The sequence below is a fragment of the Mobula hypostoma genome, chromosome 2 (genome assembly GCF_963921235.1).
Source record: "Mobula hypostoma chromosome 2, sMobHyp1.1, whole genome shotgun sequence".
Taxonomy (NCBI): domain Eukaryota; kingdom Metazoa; phylum Chordata; class Chondrichthyes; order Myliobatiformes; family Myliobatidae; genus Mobula; species Mobula hypostoma.
The window spans coordinates 117,882,292-117,908,046 of NC_086098.1; the positions used below are offsets into that span (position 1 = coordinate 117,882,292).

The 25,755-nt window shown below is 51.2% G+C and overlaps 1 protein-coding gene across 1 annotated transcript in view; it reads right to left on the bottom strand.

The window, feature by feature from the left end:
- Positions 1–621: 621 nt before the first annotated feature.
- Positions 622–25,755, bottom strand: part of fbxo28 (F-box protein 28) — a 28,104-nt gene continuing 2,970 nt past the window's right edge. The window contains exons 2-5 of the mRNA XM_063040511.1: positions 24,205–24,314; positions 22,868–23,006; positions 18,670–18,865; positions 622–14,356 (exon numbers count right to left, since the gene is read on the bottom strand). Coding sequence (XP_062896581.1) covers positions 13,926–14,356; positions 18,670–18,865; positions 22,868–23,006; positions 24,205–24,314 — 876 coding nt within the window. The 3' untranslated portion in view covers positions 622–13,925. The remainder of the gene's footprint in view (positions 14,357–18,669; positions 18,866–22,867; positions 23,007–24,204; positions 24,315–25,755) is intronic.

Consider the following 25,755-nt stretch of genomic DNA (forward strand, 5'->3'; position numbering starts at 1 on the left):
CATTAATATATATTGTAAACAACTGGGGTCCCAGCACTGAGCCTTGCGGTACCCCACTAGTCACCGCCTGCCATTCTGAAAAAGTCCCGTTTATTCCCACTCTTTGCTTCCTGTCTGCTAACCAATTCTCCACCCACACCAATACCTTACCCCCAATACCGTGTGCTTTAAGTTTGCACACTAATCTCCTGTGTGGGACCTTGTCAAAAGCCTTTTGAAAATCCAGATATACCACATCCACTGGTTCTCCCCATCCACTCTACTAGTTACATCCTCAAAAAATTCTATGAGATTCGTCAGACATGATTTTCCTTTCACAAATCCATGCTGACTTTGTCCGATCATTTCACTGCTTTCCAAATGTGCTGTTATCACATCCTTGATAACTGACTCCAGCAGTTTCCCCACCACCGACGTTAGGCTAACCGGTCTATAATTCCCCGGTTTCTCTCTCCCTCCTTTTTTAAAAAGTGGGGTTACATTAGCCACCCTCCAATCCTCAGGAACTAGTCCAGAATCTAACGAGTTTTGAAAAATTATCACTAATGCATCCACTATTTCTTGGGCTACTTCTTTAAGCACTCTAGGATGCAGACCATCTGGCCCTGGGGATTTATCTGCCTTCAATCCCTTCAATTTACCTAACACCACTTCCCTACTAACATGTATTTCACTCAGTTCCTCCATCCCACTGGACCCTCTGTCCCTTACTATTTCTGGAAGATTATTTATGTCCTCCTTAGTGAAGACAGAACTAAAGTAACTATTCAATTGGTCTGCCATGTCCTTGTTCCCCATGATCAATTCATCTGTTTCTGACTGTAAGGGACCTACATTTGTCTTAACCAATCTTCTTCTTTTCACATATCTATAAAAGCTTTTACAGTCCGTTTTTATGTTCCCTGCCAGTTTTCTCTCATAATCTTTTTTCCCCTTCCTAATTAAGCCCTTTGTCCTCCTCTGCTGAACTCTGAATTTCTCCCAGTCCTCAGGTGAGCCACTTTCTCTGGCTAATTTGTATGCTTCTTCTTTGGAATTGATACTATCCCTAATTTCTCTTGTCAGCCACGGGTGCACTACCTTCCTTGATTTATTCCTTTGCCAAACTGGGATGAACAATTGTTGTAGTTCATCCATGCAACCTTTAAATGCTTGCCATTGCATATCCACCGTCAATCCTTTAAGTGTCATTTGCCAGTCTATCTTAGCTAAACTTATCTACCACTCTCTGGGTGAAAAAGTTTTTCCTCAACTCCGTTCTAAATGGCCTACCCCTCATTCTTAAACTGTGGCCTCTGGTTCTGGACTCACCTATCAGCGGGAACATGCTTCCTGCCTCCAGCTTGTCCAATCCCTTAATAATCTTATATGTTTCAATCAAATCCCCTCTCAGCCTTCTAAATTCCAGAGTATACAAGCCCAGTCACTCCAATCTTTCAACATATGACAGTCCCGCCATCCCGGGAATTAACCCTGTGAACCTGCGCTGCACTCCCTCAATAGCAAGAATGTCCTTCCTCAAATTTGGAGACCAAACTAGGAACATTTGATGGCTCTAGGCCTGCACATACTGGAATTTAGAATTGTGGGGGGAGGGGGCAGTGTGATGTCTCATTGAAACCTATTGAAGTCCAGATGGAGGGGATGTTTCCTATAGAAGGGGTATTAGGAGAGATTAGATAAACTTGCATTGGGAAGACGTTGGAGTCCATTATTAAGGATGAGGTCATGGGGTCACATGATAAAATAGGCCAAGGTCAGCAAATTTCCTGGGGGGAAATCCTGCCTGACAATCTGTTGGAATTCTGAAGAACTAACAGGGAAGTCATTGGATGTTTTTTACTTGGAGTTTCAGAAGTCCTTCGACAAGGTGCCACACCCGAGGCTGCTTAACAAGATAAGAAACAATGGTATTACAGGGAAGATACGAACATGGATAGAAAACTGGTTGACTAGCAAGAGGCAAAGAATGGGAGTAAAGACAGCCTTTTCTGGTTCACTGCCAGTGACTAGTGGTGTTTGCAGAGGTTGCTGCCGGGACTGCTTCTTTTCACGTTATATCTCAGTGACTTGGATGATATTTGATGGTTTTGTGGTCATGTTTGTGGATGACACAAAGATAGGTGGAGGGCCAGGTGGTGTTGAGGAAGCAGGGAGTCTGCAGAAGGACTTAGACAGATTGGGAGATGCTGGACTTCAGGAGAATGAGGGGGATCTCATTGAAACCAATTGAATATTGACAGGGAGATGATATCAAGAGGATGCTTCCCATAGGATCAGAGGGAACAGCCTCAGAAAAGAGGGAACTCCATTTAAAACGAAGTTGAGGAGGAAATTCTTTAGTAAGAGGCTAGCAAATCTGTGGAATTCATTTCCACAGACGGCTGTGGAGGGCAAGTCATTGAGTATATTTAAAGCTGAATTTGATAGGTTTTTGATTAGTCAGGGCGTCAAGGGTTATGGGCAGAAGGCAGGAGAATGGGGTTCAGAGGAAAAATGAATCAGCCACGATGGAATGGTGGAGCAGAATCGATGGGCTGAACAGTCCAATTCAATTCCTGTGTCCTACACATCGGGGTGTTGTGTATAAAACTCAGGAAGTCATACTACACAGGTACGACTTACTGAGTTTATAGACCACACAGAAGTGACGAGTGTAAAGCAAGAAATAGAAGAAGCAATTAAAAGGATAACACAATAATACAAGGTGACAGTCACCCATACAGAGATAGGACAACAAAAACTTGTCATAATAAGCAGGAAGATGCCTGGATTGGAGAGCATGCCTTACGAGAATAGATTGAGTGAACTTTGCCTTTTCTCCTTGGAGCGACGGAGGATGAGAGGTGACCTGATAGAGATGTATAAGATGATGAGAGGCATTGTTTGTGTGGATAGTCGGAGGCTTTTTCCCAGGGCTGAAATGGCTAACACGAGGGGGCATAGTTTTAAGGTGCTTGGAAGTAGGTACAGAGATGTCAGGGCTAAGTTGTGTGCGTGGTGTTTTTTTTAAACACAGAGTGGTGAGTGCGTGGAATGGGCTGTTGGCGACTGTGGTGGAAGCAGATACAATAGGGTTTATTAAGAGGCTCCTGGACAGGTACATGGAGCTTTGAAAAATAGAGGGCGATGGGTAACCCTAGGTAATTTCTAAAGTAAATACTATATATGTTCTGCACAGCATTGTGGGCTGAAGGGCCTGTATTGTGCTGTAGGTTTTCTATGTTTCTAAGATGAATGCATGGAACACATTTGAGATTTTGCAGATTAACATTTTGAGAAACCAACTTGGGGAATGATTAACCTGGATGTCTGTGTAATGAGAAAGGCTAAATTGATAACCTTGTTGAAGACCTTTGGAGAAGAAAGGGTTAGACATCGAGTTTCAAATTGATGCAGGTCACTACAAAACCAACACCTTGAACCTAACTAGAAGACACTATGAACATGAGAGGAACTCAGCAAAAGCTAAGAAATTGATAAATGAAGGAAGACAAAACTGGAGTGTAGACTGTTGAGAGAACACTGGCCCACAGTAGGAGGCCGGCTGCTCAGAGAGCTGGTTTATAACAAACATTTTCACATGTGTGAACCAAATGTAAAACAATGGGTTATGTTAATCAGCTTTCACTAAACCAGGCATTGGATACCTTCAATAATTGTGACATATATCAAGGAAGCTCCCACAACAACTTATCAAACATGGTCACAGGCATAATTGTTCTGCCAATGAAAAATTGGGATATTTCTATAGCCAGAGAGTCTGCCCTCACAACACAGATTTAATAGCCTCTGGGTTCTGTCCTGTCTTTCGGACCACTCATGTGAATTACTTTGTCCCAGACAAGGTGTTTGAACATTCAGAAGTGTATTGATAGTTTTAAAAAAGTGTTCCCATTGTAAATATCTAACTCAATACAACCATTTCCCAAACATTGAAGTAAATTGTATTGACTGCTATTGTAATTGTTGAAATCCAGCTGATCTACCTCAAGCACGCTCACTGTGATAGCTGTCTAATCTCATTTGTCCGAATTAGACCCATATCCCATTATGCCGGTTTTTTCCAAACAGTGTTGCCCCCACCATCTCCTTTGGCTGCGTGTTCCATTATTGCACCATCCTGTGTGTGAAATGTTAGTCTCTCAGATCCTATTTAAATTTCTGTGCTTTTGCCTTAAACCTGTGCCCGCCAGTTCTAGACTCCCCTAGGGAAAAGACTTGTCTATTTTATCTAAGCCCCTCAATTTTATAAACGTCTATAAAGTCACCCCTTGGATAATTTCCAAAGAGAATAGTCCCGATCTGTCTGATCTCTTTAACTACAGCCCTTCTTCATAACCTTATTTACCTGTGTTGCCACTGTCAGTGAGATGTGGGCTTGCATCCCAAAACCAACACTACTAAGGCCTCTACTATTTACATACTGTACATGTCCTACCAGAATTTCACTTCTCCAAGTGCATTCCCTCACTCTTATCCAGATTACATTTCATTTACCACTGCTCCACCCACCCAACTCTCCAGCTGATCTGCATTCTGCTGTATGCCCATGTTTGTTCAAAATAGAAGTTGATATTGAATGATCTGCAGGAATGTCAAGAATGTTTGAAGGATTGTATTGCCAGCTCCTGTTCCGATAGCTTGGGTGAAGCCAAAAGAGCAGGAAATATTAGTGGGAATTATTTACAGGTCAACAAAAAGCAGTTATAAAATTGAGCATGGTGTAACTGGTAAAACTTGGTGTTGTGAGGTCTATCACATACAGACCCGGCATGTTTAATTGGTGGAAAAATTCAAGAAAGCAAGTACTTTTCTAAGATTAACCTTTCGAACAACAAAAGGGAAGAAAAGACCATTTTATATACAGTATTGTTAAGAGAAAGGATTAACAACCTTGTTGGAAAGGGCCATCAGGTTAAAATGATCAGAATATGATAACAATTTTGTATCTAATTCAATTAGTTTAAAATCTAAGGAAAAGAAGTTAAGAGGGTAAGAGGGAGTTAGTGCTTCTGGATATACGATTGGCTCGATGGCAGGAAACAAAGGGTGATGGTGAAAGGACTGGAGGCCCATGACCAGTGGTGTGCCTTGGGTCAGTACTAGTCCCATTGTCATCTATTTCAAACATCTGGTTAAGAATGTATAAACCATGTACAATGACATTTGTAGTTGGCACTAAAACCAAAGGCATAGAAGTGAATGAGGAATCTTAGTGGAAAACACTGAGGTAGATGAAAAGCAAGAGCAGGTGACCTACTCTAGTTCCAACTTCCCACGTTCAAATCACTGATTTCAAACAGAACGCCTTGGTGGAGTTGCTTATCAGTCTATTGGCAGTTGTAATATTGGTCAGTTACCTGGCGAATTCACAGAAGACAACATTACAATTCCACCGAAATTTCAGACTTCTGCTGAAGATAAGGAATTTAAGAAAATTTGTAATGAACAGTGAGATTAAAAGCCATTGCTCTCCAAGTACTCAATGATATATACATCCCAGAAATGTGTATCTGTGCACAGGTTACCTTTTAACATTCTATAGATTCCACAATGTTTCCTTCACAGCAGAACGACAAATCTGATATTGCTTTTTAAGAAGGGTGAGAGAACTCTTGGAACATCTGAGCCAGACACTGGTAGTTGGGAGAGGGCTGGAATCTGCATTGAAGGGTGCAAATACGGGACAGTAGGATTTAGCAGTCAGTGGCATTCTTGACAACTGGACTTGTCTGTAGATGTTACTGGGAGAATGGATAAGGGGAAATCAGCAGATTGTAGCAAATGGTAAGACTTTTAATGAAGTCCCATACGGGTCAGTAAAGCATATAGTACTTGGATTTGGGGGTAATGTACCAATCTGGAGATTTTTAAAGAATGTATTCATTTCCAATGATATTTGCCTTCATCAGTTAAGGCACTGAGTGTAAAAGCAGGCAAATCATGTTGTAGCTGTATAAAACTTGGGACAGGTTATATTTGGATTTAGTTCTGGTCAATGCATTAAAGGAAGGATGTAGAGGCTTTGAAGAAGGTGCAGAAGAGGTTCACCACAATGTCACCTGGTTTGGGAGAGGTTGGATAAGCTTGCATTGGGAAGGATGAGGTTGTGGGGTACTTGGTGGCACATAAAATAGGTCAAAGTCAGCATAATTTCCTTGAAGGGATATCTTTCCTGACAAATCAGTTGGGAATTATTTGAGGAAGTAACATGCAGATAGACAAAGGAGAGTCAGTGGATGTTGCTTTCTTGGATTTTCATAAGACCTTCAACAAGATGCTGCTTAAGAGATGAACCCATGGTATTACAGGAAAGATACTAGCTGGGATGGAAAGTTGGCTAACTGGCAGAAGGCAAAGAGTGGGAATAAAGGTGGCCTTTTCTGGTTGCCTGCTGGTGACTAGTGATGTTTTGAAGAGGTCAGTGTTGGGACTGCTTCTTTTCACGTTATATGTCAATGATTTGGATGATAGAATTGATGGCTTTGTTTGAGGACGATACGAAAATAGCTGGAGGGGTAAGTAGTGTTGAGGAGACAGAGAGTCTGCAGAAGGACTTAGATTGGGAGAATGGGCAATACAGTGGCAGATGGAATAGAGTAGGAAGTATTTTGGTCATGCATTTTGGTAGAAGGTATAAAGGCACAGAATATTTTCTAAGTAGGGGAAAAAATTCAAAATCAGAGATACAAAGGGACTTGGGTGTTGTTGTGCAGGATTCCCTAAAGGTTAGCTTGCAGGTTGAATCAGTGGTAAGGAAGGCAAATGCAATGTTAGCATTCATTTTTGGAAGGACTAGAATAAAAGAGCAAGTATGTAATGCTGAGGCTTTGGTCAGGCCACACTGAGCTTTTTTTTCAGCCCTTTACCCAAGAAAGGATGCACTGGCATTGAAGGTCCAGAGGAAATTCATGAGAATTATTCTGGAAATGGAAGGGTTAACACGAGGAGTGTTTGATGCCTCCAGTCCCGTACTAGCTGGAGTTTAGAAGAATGAGGGGAATCTTATTGAAGCCCATTTAATGTTGAAAGCCTAGATAGTGGATGAGTGTAGAATCAGAGGGCACAGCCACAGAATAAAGGACGTCCATTTAGATGAGGAGGAATTTCCTTAGCTAGAGGGTGGTGAATGTGTGAAGTTCATTACCATGTCATTTAGTATATTTAAAGCTGAAGTTGATTGGTTCTTGATTAATCAGGGCTTCAAAGGTTGTGGGGAGAAGGCAATGGAATGAGGGATAATAGGATGGAATGGCAGAGCAGACTTGATGGGCCAAATGGCCTAATTCTGCCCCTATGGCTTACTTTATTACTTTTCTGGAATGTCAGAGCGTGAGCGGTGATCTGATAGAATTTAATATTTTGAGAAGCATCAATCGGGTAGATAGAATCATTTTCTCCAAGGTGAAAAAGTCACTTAGAGGACATAACTAATGAGAAGTGGAAAGTTTCAATGAGATTACGAGACAAGTTGTTGTTTTACACAGAGGATGGATGTACCGCCAGCAGAGGTGGTAGAAATAGATGCAATAGCAATGTTTGAAGCATTTAGATAAGACACATGAACAAGTAAGTAATGGAAGGATTTGGGCCAAGTGCAGGCAGCAGAGATGAGATCAATATAATGGTCAGTACTGATGTAGTAGGGTGAAGGGTCTGTTCCTGTGTTGTACTGTTCTCTGGTTATTGCCTAGTACCTCTCTGTGCTGTCTGTGCATTTGGCTCTTATAAGCCACGTTTGAAGTTGCCTGGGTCTTGTTGTATGCAGACATTGAACACCGCAGTCATCAGGTGACCATTCCCACGTCTGACTCTGATGATCGGACGATTGTTGATGGAACAGCTGAAGATGGCTGGGCCAAGAACACTGCTCAGTGAGCTGCTGCCGAGGTCAACCTCTGAAACAGCCATTTTCTGTGGTGTGAGGTACAACCATTAGGAAGCCTACTAATGGCCTTTGGTGCCTACTACCTTCCTGGTTAACTGGGGCTCCCATTTCAGTCACAGTCACCTTCAAGGAACTTGTGCTCTTCAGTCCATGACTGGACCCAGGCTCTGTGACAACATCTAGAACCGAGTGGTCCTGACACTACACCAACTGGCACAAGGTTATCAGTAAGCAAATCTACTTAGCAACACTACTGTTGGCGTGCGATGTAGCAGATTCAACCCATTATGTGCACAGCCTTTGGCACCATCATGTATCTACCAGAAGGCAACATCTAAAGATTCACTCTCTCTGGGACACCTTAACTTCTTGCAGGAGGTCGAGAAGCCTGAAGTCCCATGCCTCTAGTTTCAAGGGCAGCTTCAGCTATTCAATCCTAAATCAACCAGCACAACACTGATCGCTATCTGGGCTGTAGTTTGAGGGCTCTTGGCCAGTGAAATTTGGAGGAATTAAGGATCTCTGAATGGATGTAGGGAATGGTTCTCCTGGCTGAAGAGTGTCCGAACAAGTAACAGGAACAGGCTCTTCAGTACATGGGTCAACAGATTTCTGGATAGTTAACAGATATGGTGACAGCGCAGAGTAGGAAGGTGGGAGTCAGCTGCAATATTCATGGTCAGAGGAGCTATTCAAGGCAGCCTAGTCCTGCACCAATGTACCTTGCCGTGGTCCTCCTGCCCCTTCACTCAACTCTCCTTTCTTCTATCCCAATTCTCCCCTTGCCTTCCTCCACTTTGCAGTTGCTCACCTTGGAATCACTCCCCATGTACCTATAAGCTCTCCTCCCTGCCCTCTCACGATCTGCCAGAACAGGAGAACAAAAGCTGTCTATCAGCAGTCAGTAGAGTGATTAGTTGTCAGTCACCAACACGTCACCCCCAGCTAGGGAAGGCACAGAATGGAAACTTGCATTTGGATGTCAGTGTGTACAGTGACCCTGAACACAGGACTCTCAGTTTTTCACACTACTCTCTGTGCAGGAAAAGTCATTAGCTTTGGGGGAAGTGATGCAGATAGAGGTCTGGGCAGCACCTAATAAGGCATGTGACAAGGTCCCTTATGGGAAGCTCATCAAAGTTAAGACTGAGATTATAAATCAATTATAAGAGGTGTACATAGGGTAAATGCAAGCAGGCTTTTTTCAATGAGGTTGGGTGAGATTAGAACTAGAGGTCATAGGTTAAGGGTGAAAGGTGAAGCGTGGAACAAGCTGCCAAAGTCTTGGACGCAGGTTCAATTTCATGTTAATAAGTTTGGATAAGTACCTGATGTGGAGAGGTATGGTCTGGTTGCAGGTCAGTGGGGACAAGGCAGAATAGTATGATATTGACGAGATTGGCCAAAAGGCCTGTTTCTGTGCCACAGAGCTCCTTAGGATGCATGGGACCCACAGTGAACTGGCCATTTAGATTCAGAATTGATCTGTCAATAGAAGCAAGAGGATAGTGGTCAATGGGACTTACTCTGGCTGGAGATCCATAACCAATGGTATTCCACTGGGACCTCCACTGTACAACTGACCTGGATGAAAATGTGGATGGATGGCTTTTTAAGTGGGTGGTGTGGATAATCTAGGATTGTCAAAGGATACAGTGGGATATAGACCAGTTGCAAGTTCAAGTGGAGATAAGGCATGTGTTGTTTAATTTTGCCAAGGGTGAGGTGCTGCACATTGGAGTACTGTATTGCAATCAATTATGAACGCACCATTGTCGGAAAGGTGTGGAGGCTTTGGAGAGGATGCAGAAGAGGTATGCCAACATGCTGTCTGGATTAGAGTAGATGCCACAAGGAGGTTGGACAAAGTATGGTTGCTGGTTTTCTGGAGTGGCAGAAGCTCAGAGAGCTGACAGAAGTCTTCTTCCCCAGGGTCAGAATGCCCTGTAGGAGAGGGTGTGAATTTAAGGTGATCTGGGGGTGGGGCTGTGTTTAATGGAGAATTGTAGGGCATGCTTTGTTTAACAGAGTGGTGATTGCCTGGAATGCACTGCCAGCTACAGTGGTGGATGCAAGTATGATAGGTCATGGAAATTGTGCAGGCAGTGGGCTGAGTTTAGTTACTGGTTTAAGTAGTCTGACACAACAGTGGGCCAAAGGGCCAGTTCCTGTCCTTACTTAGTTAAATCCTGTACCCATCACTTCCTGCTGCTTCATTTGACACACATCCACACTAACAATCAGGAACTCCGCCTGCTGATGGCACTGTTTATCCTAGAATCTCCACAGGGAGCCTCCTCTGGGTACGAGAGACTCTGCCCAACTCTTTCCAGCAGAGTGTCCCACCGTTCTGTAACTGGGGCCGTTTGTCGTTATTGGTACCGCAGCTCCAACCCATGCGGCAGTGGTGCTGAGGGGAACTGGATTTGCAAAGAGCCAAACCATGACGACACTGAGTGGTGGTGCAACTGAGAGACACTGACAGTATGCTACACAACGAATGACCATGTCCATGTGATAATTATCCCATCCCCACCAAATCCTCGCAACCTCCGGTACATGGCCACTCAAAATGGAGGACAGGCACCCAGATGGCAGAGACCCTCCAGTTCATTTGTCGGCAGCATGTGGAGCAGACGACCATACACACTACCCACCTGTCCTGCCTGCCCTCTGGGCTGCACGGAGACCCCATCAGCCATCTCAACAGTTAGACAGGGAGCAGTCTGCAGTGGAGGGCAGATCCAGGGGAACCTTCCCGAACTGGGGAAATGGGAAGGTGCTGTACAATTGGAATCAATCCGATAACAAGACACTAGATTCTGCGGCCCAGGTAGAACCCCACAGGAGGTGTGGAGAGCTCCAACCTGAGCTTGGGGTTACTGGCTCAGGTCAACTCCAGGTAACCTCCCTCCCCCAGTCACACCGGGTGCAGGACAGACCAGCTCACAGAGGGCATTAGAAAGGATGTTGCCAGGACTCAAGGGTAACAGAGAGAGGCTGAACAAGTCTGGACATAGGAGAATGAGGAGCAATCTTATAGAGAGGTGTAAACAGGAGCATATATTGGGGGAATGCACGCTGTCTTTGTCCCAGCGTTGGCAAATAAAGCACGAGAGGGCTGAGAGGGGGAGGGATTAGGAATAGGAATATGAGGGGCAATGTTTTCATCCAGAACATGGTCTGTATGTGGAACGAACTGCCTGAGGGAGTGGTTGAAGCAGGGACATTAACAACATTGGAAAGGCATGTGGATAGGAAAGGAAGGGTTTAGAGAAGTGGGCCAAACTGAGATGGGAATCTGGTCAGCATAAACCAGCTGTGCTGAAGCTCCTATTTTTGGGAGGTATGATTCAACAGCAGAGGACAGAGCAGCCCATTGGAGGACCAACACTTGAGACACAAATGGAAAAAACAACTCCACCCACCATGGACACAGTGGGCTGCGTTTTTTTTTAAAGATTACTTGTTTTTCAGCTGACAACAACCATTAAAGAGTTAACCATTGCTGTATGATATAACAGCAGTGTACAGTCTCACCTTACAGACAACCCTTCCCTGCATATCAAGTTACTTTCATCAGAAGATCCCAAACATCGCGGGACGTGCTGCACCCTCCCCGGTGGTGAGGTATTTCCCACCTCCTACACAGGCGGACCACCACCAACGTTCCAACGTCAGGGACTTCCATCTCACAGCCGACGATGGCTCCGTGGGATCACCACAGCCAAGGCCAATGCTCCGTCCTGAGGCACAACCTCCCCAAGGTTTGTGGTCAGGAAGCAGATGAATGGTTGAGATGGCTCGTTCCGGGTCATACCAAAACCCACCCCACCAAGCCATTGACGCCTGTGGCACCCCAATTCCATCACCAAATGGTGGAAGTCGTGAATGCAGCTTCCCAGTTGCCTAGAGGTCAGGGAGGAGGTTATGTGTGAATGAGGTTCAGTTACATTACAGCACAACAGCAAGACATCTGTACAAGTGACACTAGACGTTCAGGACCCTCCTGACACCAATGGAAACTTCCCCAAAGCTCACTCTCCTGATTAATGTATTGAGTTCAGTGGTATTATACCTCAATAAGAGACGGGTGCACATGGGAAGCTCGAGAAGTCTTGAGACAATACCACAATGTCATAGACTTTGAGGGGGAAATTATCACACAAGCAGCAATTATGTTCCTCTCACAGTCCTCTAACCTGCTGATGGGATGATGAGTGATGATCAGGCCAAAACACAGACAGGAGAGGAAACTTGACTCAAATTAATGTGGGTTAATTATGGTCCCTCTCAGAGTGAGGAGGTGGACAAGAGAAAGGTTGCCGAGTGGAAAGACAAAGAGCCTGTTGTTCACCAACATCAACTGTGTTCATGGTGCCGGCTTCGAGGGGCTGAGTGCAGGATGGAATCCAGTTCCCTCAGAAGAGGCCAGATGACTTGAAACTGCCATGGTCCCAACAGTCTGCACAGGAGCGTGGTGAAAAAGGGGTGGAGGGGACAGAGTAGCTCCAACCTATCAGCAGTGGTCAGTGGTGTTGGAGCCCGAGGCTCGAATGATACAAGGAAGGCGGGAGATCCTCCCCAGGTCTGTGCTCTCAACAGGACAGCCCCACACTTGGACCAGCCCCCGTCGGCCACTGGCACGAAGGTTCCAGGCTCCACTCACTCCCGTACCCTGGGGGCTATATAGGGCGTGTCACTTTCTGTCTGCCCTTTCCCCATTCCGACCTTCCCTTAAGCTCAGTGATGACTGCTTTACCATTCCAGAGGCTGTGCAGCTCAACCACCCCACACCCCAGTGGTAACCGTGTGAACGCAAGGTCCCGACCAGTGCCTGTCCCTGGGCTGTGCACGGCACGGGAGGGGAAACTTTGGAGGCACTCTACCGTCAGGCCGTGAGCTCCAGCCTCTGGTGAGAAGCCACCAGCAGCTCCCCCCAGATCTGCAGCTTATCCGCTCGGCCCTGCTGGGGAATGTGGGTCAGCCAGACATCTAACTCTCCTCTACCTGGTTCGGGAGGAGGGTCAAACTCTGTTACCCTGGAACTCTCATTCAGCACTGGGGTACAATCGGAATTCAATCTACAGTACACAACGCAGGAAGCAGAATAAAGTTTAACCCTTGTGACCCCAGACCTCAAAAGGAGCTGGTCTAACTCTCCATTATCTAGGATGAGTGACTTAGAAGAGTGAGAGCATTTATGACTCAGGACCCAGAAATGGTCAATGACCCGCTGCTTGGCACGAGGACCGGTGGGGGTTTGGAGTTTAACCCTCATTAACTGCCTGGGATCCAGTGAGAGGGAGGGTATAACTCTGTTCTCTGTTACAAGGGGCCAAGGGATGGGACAATTAAACCCTGTCAGTGGGACAGAGGGAAACAGTTTAACCCTCTAGTACCCAGGACTGAGTAGGGTATGGAATTTAACTCTCTGTTATCCGGGATCAAATGCACCGGGCAGGGGGAATGGGAGGAGGGGGAGAGATTACCCCCCCCCCCCATTATCGAGGACAAAAGAATGGGCTGTTTTAACCCTGTTACTAGACAGGGGAGGGAATATGTTAACCCTCCATTACCCAGGACTGAGTGCAGGACAGCTTAACCCTAATGTTACCCAGTGTCTAGTTGGATTGGGGGTGGGGGGGGGAGAGAGAAGAGGAATGAGTTTAACTCTCCATTACCCAAGATCAAGAGGACGGCAGAATTTAACCCTGCTACCCAAGACTAGAAGATGAACCAAAACAACTGTTGGTGGGAACAGGCAAGGGCAGGGTTTAATTTTCCCATTACGCAGGAGTGCAGAGGAACCCAGGACTGAGCTGAGCACCTGGTTTAACTCTCCCCTCGGTGACCAGTCAGTCCTTCTGTGCCCCATCCACGTGATGCCAGTGACCGGGGCAGGCTGGGTCCCACTCCCCACCCCACAACACTGAGCCGCCCTCCTGACCTGCAAGATGTCATGCTGTACTCCACGCCTGCACACACACACTGACAGATAGACACGGGAACAATAAACCACTGGAGCGCCGGCTCACTTCCGGCTCCGAAGACGCTTGTTACTGCCCTCAGGCGAGCCGTTCTTGCGTTTCTGCCCGCTGGGCAACTGTCCGCCCCTTGCCCTGGTGGCAATGACCTGCTCCAGCAGCTCCTGCAGGTCCTTAATCTTCTGCTCGCTCTGCTGGTGCTTGAGGGCGTGCTCGCCCAGCTTACGGTCCAGTTCGGCCAGTCGGGCATTCTGCTCCCCGATGATCTGGTTCTGCTCCAGGATCTTCTGGTCCTGGTCCTGCAGCTGCTTGAGCTGCTCCTGCAACTTGACCCGGATCTCTGACACCTCGCGGCGGGTGGTGGTCACGTTCAGCCCCTGTGCTTTCACCTGCTGCTGCAGCTTGCCGAGTTCCTGTCGAGCTGGGTTTTGCTTAGAGAAGAGCTGTACGGCTGTCAGGGCAGTGGATGGTCCGGGGACTGGGGAACAAACGGGAGAGCACCGTTAGACCATCAGCTAACAGAAGAATCATTAATGGCCACCAGACCATCAAGTTACAGCTGATATTTTCTCCTGCCTTCTCCCTGTTACCTGTAACTCTATTACCAATCAAGAGCCTGTCAATCTCTGCCTTAAACACACCCAATGACTTGGCCTCCAGAACCATCTGTGGCAACAAGTCCCTGGATTCATTACTCTTTGCTGAGCAAATTGCTCCCCACTGCTTTATTCTGAGACCGTGCCCTCTGTCCCTGGACTCTCCTACTAAAGGAAATACCCTCTCCATGTCAATTCTATCCAGGCTTTTCTACATCTGTTTGGCTTCAATGAGATTCTACTCACTGAACCCGGCCATTCTCAACCCCAACTCCATCGGGTCCAACCCAGAGACAGCAAGCGCTCCTGGTATACTGAGGCCTTGGGATCATTCTTGTGAACCTCTTGACATGGAGCCCAGGCAGCCCAGCGTGGAGGGTTCAGTGCACACGATGCAAGAAGCTGCAAGCGACTGCAGGCTCCACTGGCTCCATCACAGACACAACCCTCCTCAGCACCGAGGACATCTTCAAAGGGTGTGCCTCACAGTGGGCAGCATCCATCACCAAGGATCCTCCCCATGTCCTCTTCTCATTACTACCATCCAGGAGTTTGTATAGGAGCCTAAAGACCCAAATGCAACTCCCTACCGCCCCCCACCCCGCCCCGCAATCTGATTCCTGAATGCCCCATGACACTACCCTTATTTCTTGCTTTTCACTCTCTATTTTGTAATTGACAGTAACTTTATGCCTTTCCACTACTGCTACTAAAAGCAAAAGAAATCACACCATCTGCTTCAGCGAAAAGAAACTCATCCCGATTCTCTTCTCAACTCCTCTGCGGGGCCAGCACACCCCTCCTTAGGCACAGGGTCCAAAGCTGCTCACAGACCGAGGACCTGCCCCAGTGAACCAGTTTCCATCCTGGTCTCCCATGCTGACTGGGAGGAGTTTGCAGGCTCTTGTACACAGGTTTCTTCCTGGTGCTCATTTCTTCGCACATCCCAAAGGTCCATTGGCCACCGCCTCCCTCCCAGTTCCCGTCTCACGCCTCCTCCCTCCCAGTTCCCGTCTCACGCCGCCTCCCTCCCGGTTCCCGTCTCACGCCGCCTCCCTCCCACTTTCCGTCTCACGCCGCCTCCCTCCCGGTTCCCGTCTCACGCCGCCTCCCTCCCACTTTCCGTCTCACGCCGCCTCCCTCCCGGTTCCCGTCTCACGCCGCCTCCCTCCCACTTTCCGTCTCACGCCGCCTCCCTCCCGGTTCCCGTCTCACGCCGCCTCCCTCCCGGTTCCCGTCTCACGCCGCCTCCCTCCCACTTTCCGTCTCACGCCGCCTCCCTCCCAGTTCCCGTCACTTTCCGTCTCACGCCGCCTCCCTCCCGGTTCCCGTCTCACGCCGCCTCCCTCCCGGTTCCCGTCTCACGCCGCCTCCCTCCCGGTTCCCGTCTCACGCCGCCTCCCTCCCGGTTTCCGTCTCACGCCGCCTCCCTCCCGGTTCCCGTCTCACGCCGCCTCCCTCCCGGTTCCCGTCTCACGCCGCCTCCCTCCCACTTTCCGTCTCACGCCGCCTCCCTCCCACTTTCCGTCTCACGCCGCCTCCCTCCCGGTTCCCGTCTCACGCCGCCTCCCTCCCGGTTCCCGTATGACGCCGCCTCCCTCCCGGTTCCCGTCTCACGCCGCCTCCCTCCCGGTTTCCGTCTCACGCCGCCTCCCTCCCGGTTTCCCCTCTCACGCCGCCTCCCTCCCGGTTCCCGTCTCACGCCGCCTCCCTCCCGGTTCCCGTCTCACGCCGCCTCCCTCCCGGTTCCCGTCTCACGCCGCCTCCCTCCCGGTTCCCGTCTCACGCCGCCTCCCTCCCGGTTCCCGTCTCACGCCGCCTCCCTCCCGGTTTCCCCTCTCACGCCGCCTCCCTCCCGGTTTCCCCTCTCACGCCGCCTCCCTCCCGGTTTCCCCTCTCACGCCGCCTCCCTCCCGGTTTCCCCTCTCACGCCGCCTCCCTCCCGGTTTCCCCTCTCACGCCGCCTCCCTCCCGGTTCCCCTCTCACGCCGCCTCCCTCCCGGTTCCCCTCTCACGCCGCCTCCCTCCCGGTTCCCGTCTCACGCCGCCTCCCTCCCGGTTCCCGTCTCACGCCGCCTCCCTCCCGGTTTCCCCTCTCACGCCGCCTCCCTCCCGGTTCCCCTCTCACGCCGCCTCCCTCCCGGTTTCCCCTCTCACGCCGCCTCCCTCCCGGTTTCCCCTCTCACGCCGCCTCCCTCCCGGTTCCCCTCTCACGCCGCCTCCCTCCCGGTTCCCCTCTCACGCCGCCTCCCTCCCGGTTCCCGTCTCACGCCGCCTCCCTCCCACTTTCCGTCTCACGCCGCCTCCCTCCCGGTTCCCGTCTCACGCCGCCTCCCTCCCGGTTTCCCCTCTCACGCCGCCTCCCTCCCGGTTCCCCTCTCACGCCGCCTCCCTCCCGGTTTCCCCTCTCACGCCGCCTCCCTCCCGGTTTCCCCTCTCACGCCGCCTCCCTCCCGGTTCCCCTCTCACGCCGCCTCCCTCCCGGTTCCCGTCTCACGCCGCCTCCCTCCCGGTTCCCCTCTCACGCCGCCTCCCTCCCGGTTTCCCCTCTCACGCCGCCTCCCTCCCGGTTCCCGTCTCACGCCGCCTCCCTCCCGGTTCCCGTCTCACGCCGCCTCCCTCCCGGTTTCCCCTCTCACGCCGCCTCCCTCCCGGTTCCCGTCTCACGCCGCCTCCCTCCCGGTTCCCGTCTCACGCCGCCTCCCTCCCGGTTCCCGTCTCACGCCGCCTCCCTCCCGGTTTCCCCTCTCACGCCGCCTCCCTCCCGGTTCCCCTCTCACGCCGCCTCCCTCCCGGTTCCCCTCTCACGCCGCCTCCCTCCCGGTTTCCCCTCTCACGCCGCCTCCCTCCCGGTTTCCCCTCTCACGCCGCCTCCCTCCCGGTTCCCCTCTCACGCCGCCTCCCTCCCGGTTCCCCTCTCACGCCGCCTCCCTCCCGGTTCCCGTCTCACGCCGCCTCCCTCCCACTTTCCGTCTCACGCCGCCTCCCTCCCACTTTCCGTCTCACGCCGCCTCCCTCCCACTTTCCATCTCACGCCGCCTCCCTCCCACTTTCCGTCTCACGCCGCCTCCCTCCCACTTTCCGTCTCACGCCGCCTCCCTCCCGGTTCCCGTCTCACGCCGCCTCCCTCCCGGTTCCCGTATGACGCCGCCTCCCTCCCGGTTCCCGTCTCACGCCGCCTCCCTCCCGGTTCCCGTCTCACGCCGCCTCCCTCCCGGTTCCCGTCTCACGCCGCCTCCCTCCCGGTTCCCGTCTCACGCCGCCTCCCTCCCGGTTCCCGTCTCACGCCGCCTCCCTCCTGTTCCCGTATGACGCCGCCTCCCTCCCGGTTCCCATCTCACGCCGCCTCCCTCCCGGTTCCCCTCTCACGCCGCCTCCCTCCCGGTTCCCGTCTCACGCCGCCTCCCTCCCAGTTTCCGTCTCACGCCGCCTCCCTCCCACTTTCCATCCCACGCCGCCTCCCTCCCGGTTCCCGTCTCACGCTGCCTCCCTCCCGGTTCTCCTCTCACGCCGCCTCCCTCCCGGTTCCCGTATGACGCCGCCTCCCTCCCGGTTCCCCTCTCACGCCGCCTCCCTCCCGGTTCCCGTCTCACGCCGCCTCCCTCCCGGTTTCCGTCTCACGCCGCCTCCCTCCCGGTTCCCCTCTCACGCCGCCTCCCTCCCGGTTCCCGTCTCACGCCGCCTCCCTCCCGGTTCCCGTCTCACGCCGCCTCCCTCCCGGTTCCCGTCTCACGCCGCCGCCCTCCCGGTTCCCGTCTCACGCCGCCTCCCTCCCGGTTCCCGTCTCACGCCGCCTCCCTCCCGGTTCCCGTCTCACGCCGCCTCCCTCCCACTTTCCATCCCACGCCGCCTCCCTCCCGGTTCTCGTCTCACGCCGCCTCCCTCCCGGTTCCCGTCTCACGCCGCCTCCCTCCCGGTTCCCGTCTCACGCCGCCTCCCTCCCGGTTTCCCTCTCACACTATCTACTTCCCAGTTTCCATCTCACACCCTGCACCTGATTCGGTACTGGTCACCCCTCCCCCTACAACCCAGCCATCTCCCCAGTCACCTTACTTGTTCCAGCCCTCCCATCAGTAGACTGGCAACACTTGCCCTCCTGCACACTCACAGACACAGACACACGGCTCTATAGGCATCTGCACCTGTGTTATCGCACACGACTGTATCTCCTGTACACAGGCAGTGTTGCCCATACCTGGTGCCACTCCCAGCAGGCGACCCGACATGTCTGAATTACTCAGTTTCTTCTTCAGGATGGGGACAATTTTTTCATCAAAGTATTCCATAGCCATGGAGGAGATGTCGCGCAGTTCCTGCAGAACTTCGTGGGCTCGCTGTGGGGACCGGGTGGAATTCACGTACCTCAGAACCCGGTAAATCTCATCTATCACCTGTACACAGATTGCAACACGACAGGCATGGGTAACACAGGAAGAGAGCAGCAGGAACACAAACTCCACCACTGACCAAAAGCCCCAAACACATCATCACAAACAGAGAGTGACTCTCCCCCTGCATTGTCTAATCACACTCTCCGTGTCAGAGTGACTCTCCCCCTGCACTGTCTAATCACACTCTCCGTGTCAGAGTGAAGCTCCCCCTGCACTGTCCCATCACACTCTCCGTGTCAGACAGAGAGTGACTCTCCCCCTGCATTGTCTAATCACACTCTCCGTGTCAGAGTGACTCTCCCCCTGCATTGTCTAATCACACTCTCCGTGTCAGAGTGACTCTCCCCCTGCACTGTCTAATCACACTCTCCGTGTCAGAGTGAAGCTCCCCCTGCACTGTCCCATCACACTCTCCCTGTGTCAGACAGAGAGTGACTCTCCCCCTGCATTGTCTAATCACACACTCCGTGTCAGAGTGACGCTCTCCCTGCATTGTCCCATCACACTCTCCGTGTCAGAGTGACTCTCCCCCTGCACTGTCTAATCACACTCTCCGTGTCAGAGTGAAGCTCCCCCTGCACTGTCCCATCACACTCTCCCTGTGTCAGACAGAGAGTGACTCTCCCCCTGCATTGTCTAATCACACACTCCGTGTCAGAGTGACGCTCTCCCTGCATTGTCCCATCACACTCTCCGTGTCAGAGTGAAGCTCCCCCTGCATTGTCCCATCACACTCTCCCTGTGTCAGACAGAGAGTGACGCTCCCCCTGCATTGTCCCATCACACTCTCCGTGTCAGAGTGACGCTCTCCCTGCATTGTCCCATCACACTCTCCGTGTCAGAGTGAAGCTCCCCCTGCATTGTCTAATCACACTCTCCCTGTGTCAGACAGAGAGTGACGCTCCCCCTGCATTGTCTAATCACACTCTCCGTGTCAGAGTGACGCTCTCCCTGCATTGTCTAATCACACTCTCCCTGTGTCAGACAGAGAGTGACTCTCCCCCTGCATTGTCCCATCACACACTCCGTGTCAGTGACGCTCTCCCTGCATTGTCCCATCACACTCTCCCTGTGTCAGACAGAGAGTGACGCTCCCCCTGCATTGTCTAATCACACTCTCCGTGTCAGAGTGACGCTCTCCCTGCATTGTCTAATCACACTCTCCCTGTGTCAGACAGAGAGTGACTCTCCCCCTGCATTGTCCCATCACACACTCCGTGTCAGAGTGAAGCTCCCCCTGCATTGTCCCATCACACTCTCCCTGTGTCAGACAGAGAGTGACGCTCTCCCTGCATTGTCTAATCACACTCTCCCTGTGTCAGACAGAGAGTGACTCTCCCCCTGCATTGTCCCATCACACACTCCGTGTCAGAGTAAAGCTCCCCCTGCATTGTCCCATCACACTCTCCGTGTCAGAGTGACGCTCTCCCTGCATTGTCTAATCACACTCTCCGTGTCAGACAGAGAGTGACTCTCCCCCTGCATTGTCTAATCACACTCTCCATGTCAGAGTGACGCTCCCCCTGCATTGTCTAATCACACTCTCCGTGTCAGACAGAGAGTGACGCTCCCCCTGCATTGTCCCATCACACTCTCCCTGTGTCAGACAGAGAGTGACTCTCCCCCTGCATTGTCTAATCACACTCTCCGTGTCAGAGTGACGCTCCCCCTGCATTGTCCCATCACACACTCCGTGTCAGAGTGAAGCTCCCCCTGCATTGTCTAATCACACTCTCCGTGTCAGAGAGTGACGCTCTCCCTGCATTGTCCCATCACACTCTCCCTGTGTCAGACAGAGAGTGACTCTCCCCCTGCATTGTCTAATCACACTCTCCATGTCAGAGTGACGCTCCCCCTGCATTGTCTAATCACACTCTCCGTGTCAGACAGAGAGTGACGCTCCCCCTGCATTGTCCCATCACACTCTCCCTGTGTCAGACAGAGAGTGACTCTCCCCCTGCATTGTCTAATCACACTCTCCGTGTCAGAGTGACGCTCTCCCTGCATTGTCCCATCACACACTCCGTGTCAGAGTGAAGCCCCCCCCCTGCATTGTCTAATCACACTCTCCCTGTGTCAGAGAGTGACTCTCCCCCTGCATTGTTTAATCACACTCTCCGTGTCAGAGTGACGCTCCCCCTGCATTGTCTAATCACACTCTCCCTGTGTCAGACAGAGAGTGACTCTCCCCCTGCATTGTCTAATCACACTCTCCATGTCAGAGTGACGCTCCCCCTGCATTGTCTAATCACACTCTCCCTGTGTCAAACAGAGAGTGACGCTTTCCCTGCATTGTCCCATCACACACTCTGTGTCAGAGTGAAGCTCCCCCCCTGCATTGTCTAATCACACTCTCCCTGTGTCAAACAGAGAGTGACGCTCTCCCTGCATTGTCCCATCACACACTCCGTGTCAGAGTGAAGCTCCCCCCCTGCATTGTCCCATCACACTCTCCCTGTGTCAAACAGAGAGTGACGCTCCCCCTGCATTGTCTAATCACACTCTCCGAATCAGAGTGACACTCCCCCTGCATTGTCCCATCACACACTCCGTGTCAGAGTGACGCTCTCCCTGCACTGTCCCATCACACTCTCCCTGTGTCAGACAGAGAGTGACACTCCCCCTGCACTGTCCCATCACACACTCCGTGTCAGAGTGAAGCTCCCCCCCGCATTGTCTAATCACACTCTCCCCGTGTCAGACAGAGAGTGACTCTCCCCCCGCATTGTCTAATCACACTCTCCGAATCAGAGTGACGCTCCCCCTGCATTGTCCCATCACACTCTCCCTGTGTCAGACAGAGAGTGACGCTCCCCCTGCATTGTCCCATCACACACTCCGTGTCAGTGACGCTCTCCCTGCATTGTCCCATCACACTCTCCCTGTGTCAGACAGAGAGTGACGCTCCCCCTGCACTGTCCCATCACACACTCCGTGTCAGAGTGAAGCTCCCCCTGCATTGTCTAATCACACTCTCCCTGTGTCAGACAGAGAGTGACTCTCCCCCTGCATTGTCTAATCACACTCTCCGTGTCAGAGTGACTCTCTCCCTGCACTGTCCCATCACACTCTCCCTGTGTCAGAGTGAAGCTCCCCCTGCATTGTTTAATCACACTCTCCCTGTGTCAGACAGAGAGTGACTCTCCCCCTGCATTGTCCCATCACACACTCCGTGTCAGAGTGAAGCTCCCCCTGCATTGTCTAATCACACTCTCCCTGTGTCAGACAGAGCACAGGCTTGGTAAAGAGTAAAACTCACTATATCAGAGAAATAACATGAAATCAGTCACACGTCACAAGACATTGTGACGTGTGCCTGATTTCATTTGCTGCAAACTGATTTAGTCATTTAGGATCACAGGCCATTCAGCCCATTGTCAGTGCCAGCACAGTACAGCAATCCCTTTTCCCAAAACCATGTCCTTCTTTGCACACCATTCCTTTCTGACCACCCCATTCCCACAGACAGTGAGCCCCAGGTCACCATTCCAACCTACGGAATGCCCTCCCCTCCATTTGCCCTGTCTCATCCATTCAGGACTGTTGTTTCCACACCACTTCCCTACGGAGAACCAGTCTAACCCTCGATTCGCTCAGCTGCCACTTCACCAAAACCTCCTTCCCTGTGCTGACTGGGGGAGGACTGAAACTTTGGTCTCCAATCTCCCTCGTCATGACCCCTTGCACCTTGTCTATCTGCAGCACAGTTTCCCCTTCTCTGGAGCTCTTTATTCCGCACTTTGTGTCCCTTTTTAACCTACTTCAACGCACAGATTGATCTGTTGTGATAGCACGCAAAGATTTTCCCTGCATCTTGGTACAGATGACCATGATAATCCAATATCAATAACAAAGGACCACCAGTATCACTTATTCCTCTGCACCACCCCCCAGCACCACCCCCACAGCATTCATCATTCTATCTGTCAGTCACATCCCGGAGTGAGCAGGGAATCCACAACAGATGTGGGAACAGCACTGACCTCCCCTGCCCTCACACACCTTGCCTGGAATGAAGCAGCAGAGATTGGTGTCGACATATTTCATGAAGGTCATGTTCAGGAGGGACAGCCTGGTCTCCACCGCTGCCAAGATGTCCGCGTGGCGTGCCAGTGAGTGGTTTCTGCGCTCCGATTCCCGACTGGAAGGAGAGAGAATTAACTCTTGTTGTGCTGGCAACAAGTCTTCCCCTCATCTACCCCATTACAGCTACAAACAGGTGACCAAGGAGTGCAGTGTAACCTTATTACAACAGCCCTGCATGCCACCCACTGCCTAACACTTAAATCTTCAGAATAAATTTCCCCTCAGTCTCTGAATTTTGCGGAAAAAGCATATCTCTCCTGTAGATTCTCACTTCTAACGTTATCCCCTGATATACACCATTCCTGAAGAAACACCCTCCCCAAAGAGCAGTGTCCTAACTCAAACACCAGCTGGGTGCACATCGTGTCGGATTTTCAACTTTATAACCACCTTTCTTTACTGCATCAAAATGTCACTGTCCCACCACAAATCTGATGCTCTCCGTACTTACAAAGAAGGCCATGGAGAATCATCTTTTATGAAGCAACACACCCCCATCCACAAAATATTTGGAATTCCCAATTCTCCTCACACCTGTGGTGACAGGTTGCGGCCTTTGGGACTGCCTTGCTGCCAGAGGTACAGCAGCCGTGCCCTGGTGTGGAAGACCCTGTGGGACCAAGCGGGGAATTTACCCATTGTTGGCAGTGAGGATGCTAGTCCCGGGCCTACCAGTGTCCGAATACAGGTCGCCACAGGAGAAGCAATGCTAATGACCAGAGATCTGTGAAGGGAGTAGAGTCACTGCTCGTTGGCCAAGGCTGCTGAGAACAGCAGTTCCATCTTTACTGGATGCTGTGCCCAGTTCTCAGCTCACACTGCAAGGAGGCGAGGTTAACATGGTGTTTCCATTGCCAGCAACGTAATGGACACTGTGTGGGCTGTGCCTGTTTGTTTGGTACAAAGAGATTTAATTGTATTGTGTAAAACTACACGGATGGCCAGGTAGAAGGACTGGCTTCCCTTGGGTCAGATCAGGCAGCACCCCTGCAACCATCAATCCCCAAAGAACCCATAGAACAGACTGACCCAAAACTCATTCCCAGCATAATCGGATTCCTTCACAAGCATTATCACATCCTCCGGTCACCATCATAGGCACCAATTAGCCCCACAGTCCGTGTAATAACCGTGTTTTCATCAAGGTCACACGACAGAGAGTGGCCCCTGGTCTGTACACAGATCACAGGGAGCTCTGCCCGACACCAGAGACAAACCCAACCAGGACTGAGCTCGACGAGCAGCGTACTCACCGAGGAAGCTGGGCTTTGACCTGTTTCTGACACAGGCTGTGATACCTCTCGACCTTCAGGAAGCCCTGGTTCAGCAGACGTTGGCAGATTGCGTCCATCCGCTTGCATACCTGGGGTGAGAACACAGTCACAGAGACAGCACACACCAGCAGCCTCGACAACAGAGATACCACACGCAGCATACAGTGCCCGATCGTTAAACAGCGTCAGCAGCACCACAGCTCTGCTGCTGAAGGGGCTCCCACTGTTGGGGAGGGAGTTCGGTTTCAGACTCTGAATGATTTTGTGACACATTTCCAAAACATGAATTGGAGGGAACACTGCCTTGCTGGGGTAGAATCCGTGGGTTTGGGAGGTGCCATCAGTGGTAACGTCTCCTCCTAATTGACAAGCAATGAAGGGTGAAGGGTGTGAGCTTAGCCCACTGCTCAACTCTCTCTATACTCGTGCCCATGTGACTCAGCACAGTTCAAACGGCATCTAAATATTTGCTGATGACACTGCTGACAAAGTCAAGGCCAAGTTTACTGTCATATGAACAAGTGTACCTGTGCACAGGTGCAATGAAAAACTGACTTGCAGAAGGATCACAGGCACTTCAGCATCATCTAAGCAGCCTTCACAAGGAAAATAAACAATTAGCCACAGGAACACAATTGGAACTAACGAAAAAGTTTGGTCCCAGCACTGCTAAGGGTTCTGGTAGCTGGTTCAACAACGGAATGGTTGAAGGAAGTAGCTCTTCTTGAACCTGGTGGTGTGGGGCTTCTGCATCTCCTGCCGACGGCAGCTGTGAGAAGGACAAACAGCCTGGAAATTTCTGTTGCTGTCTTGAGGCTGCACCTGATGAGACGGTGGGGAAGGGTATGTCGCCAAGCCCACTGCTCTCTGCAGCGTACATTCCCACACTTTTGAACGGCCTCACCAGAATGTGATGACAAGCTGAACCTTCTTAGCTTACTAAGAGAGAAGCTGACACACTTTCTGTATAATAGCAAGTGTGCGGGGTTGTCCTGCATGCTAACGCCCAGGGTCTGAAAGCCATCACTCCCCCAATGCAGACTGGTGGAGATTCGCCTTCCCGAAGTCCACAATCAGCTCCTCAGCTTTGCTGACGCTAAGCGAGAGGTTGGCTTTGCAGCGACACTTGCCGAGAGGTCCTGGCCCGCCCCGCCCCGGTACGCTGGCTCATGACCACCTGTGATTGATCCAACAACAGGATGGAACCTCGGGTGAGCTGGTGCACAGGAGTGAGACAGATCGGCTGGCTGAGTGGTCAACCACTTTGCACTCTACATCAGTAAGACCAAGGGATTGATTGCAGCCTGCGGGAGAACACATACCAACCCTCACTGAGGGTCCGTGGTGGAAAGAATGTGCAGTCTGGAGCTGCTGGGCGTCACCACCCCAGCTGCTGCACTTCATTGGAAGTTTGAACAAATGTGGCACGTCTCCCAAAAACGTAAATTACAGATGTAGAGTGGAGAGGATTCTGACAGGTTACATCACTGCCTGAACAGAGGCTGCATTGCACTGAATTACGAACGGCTG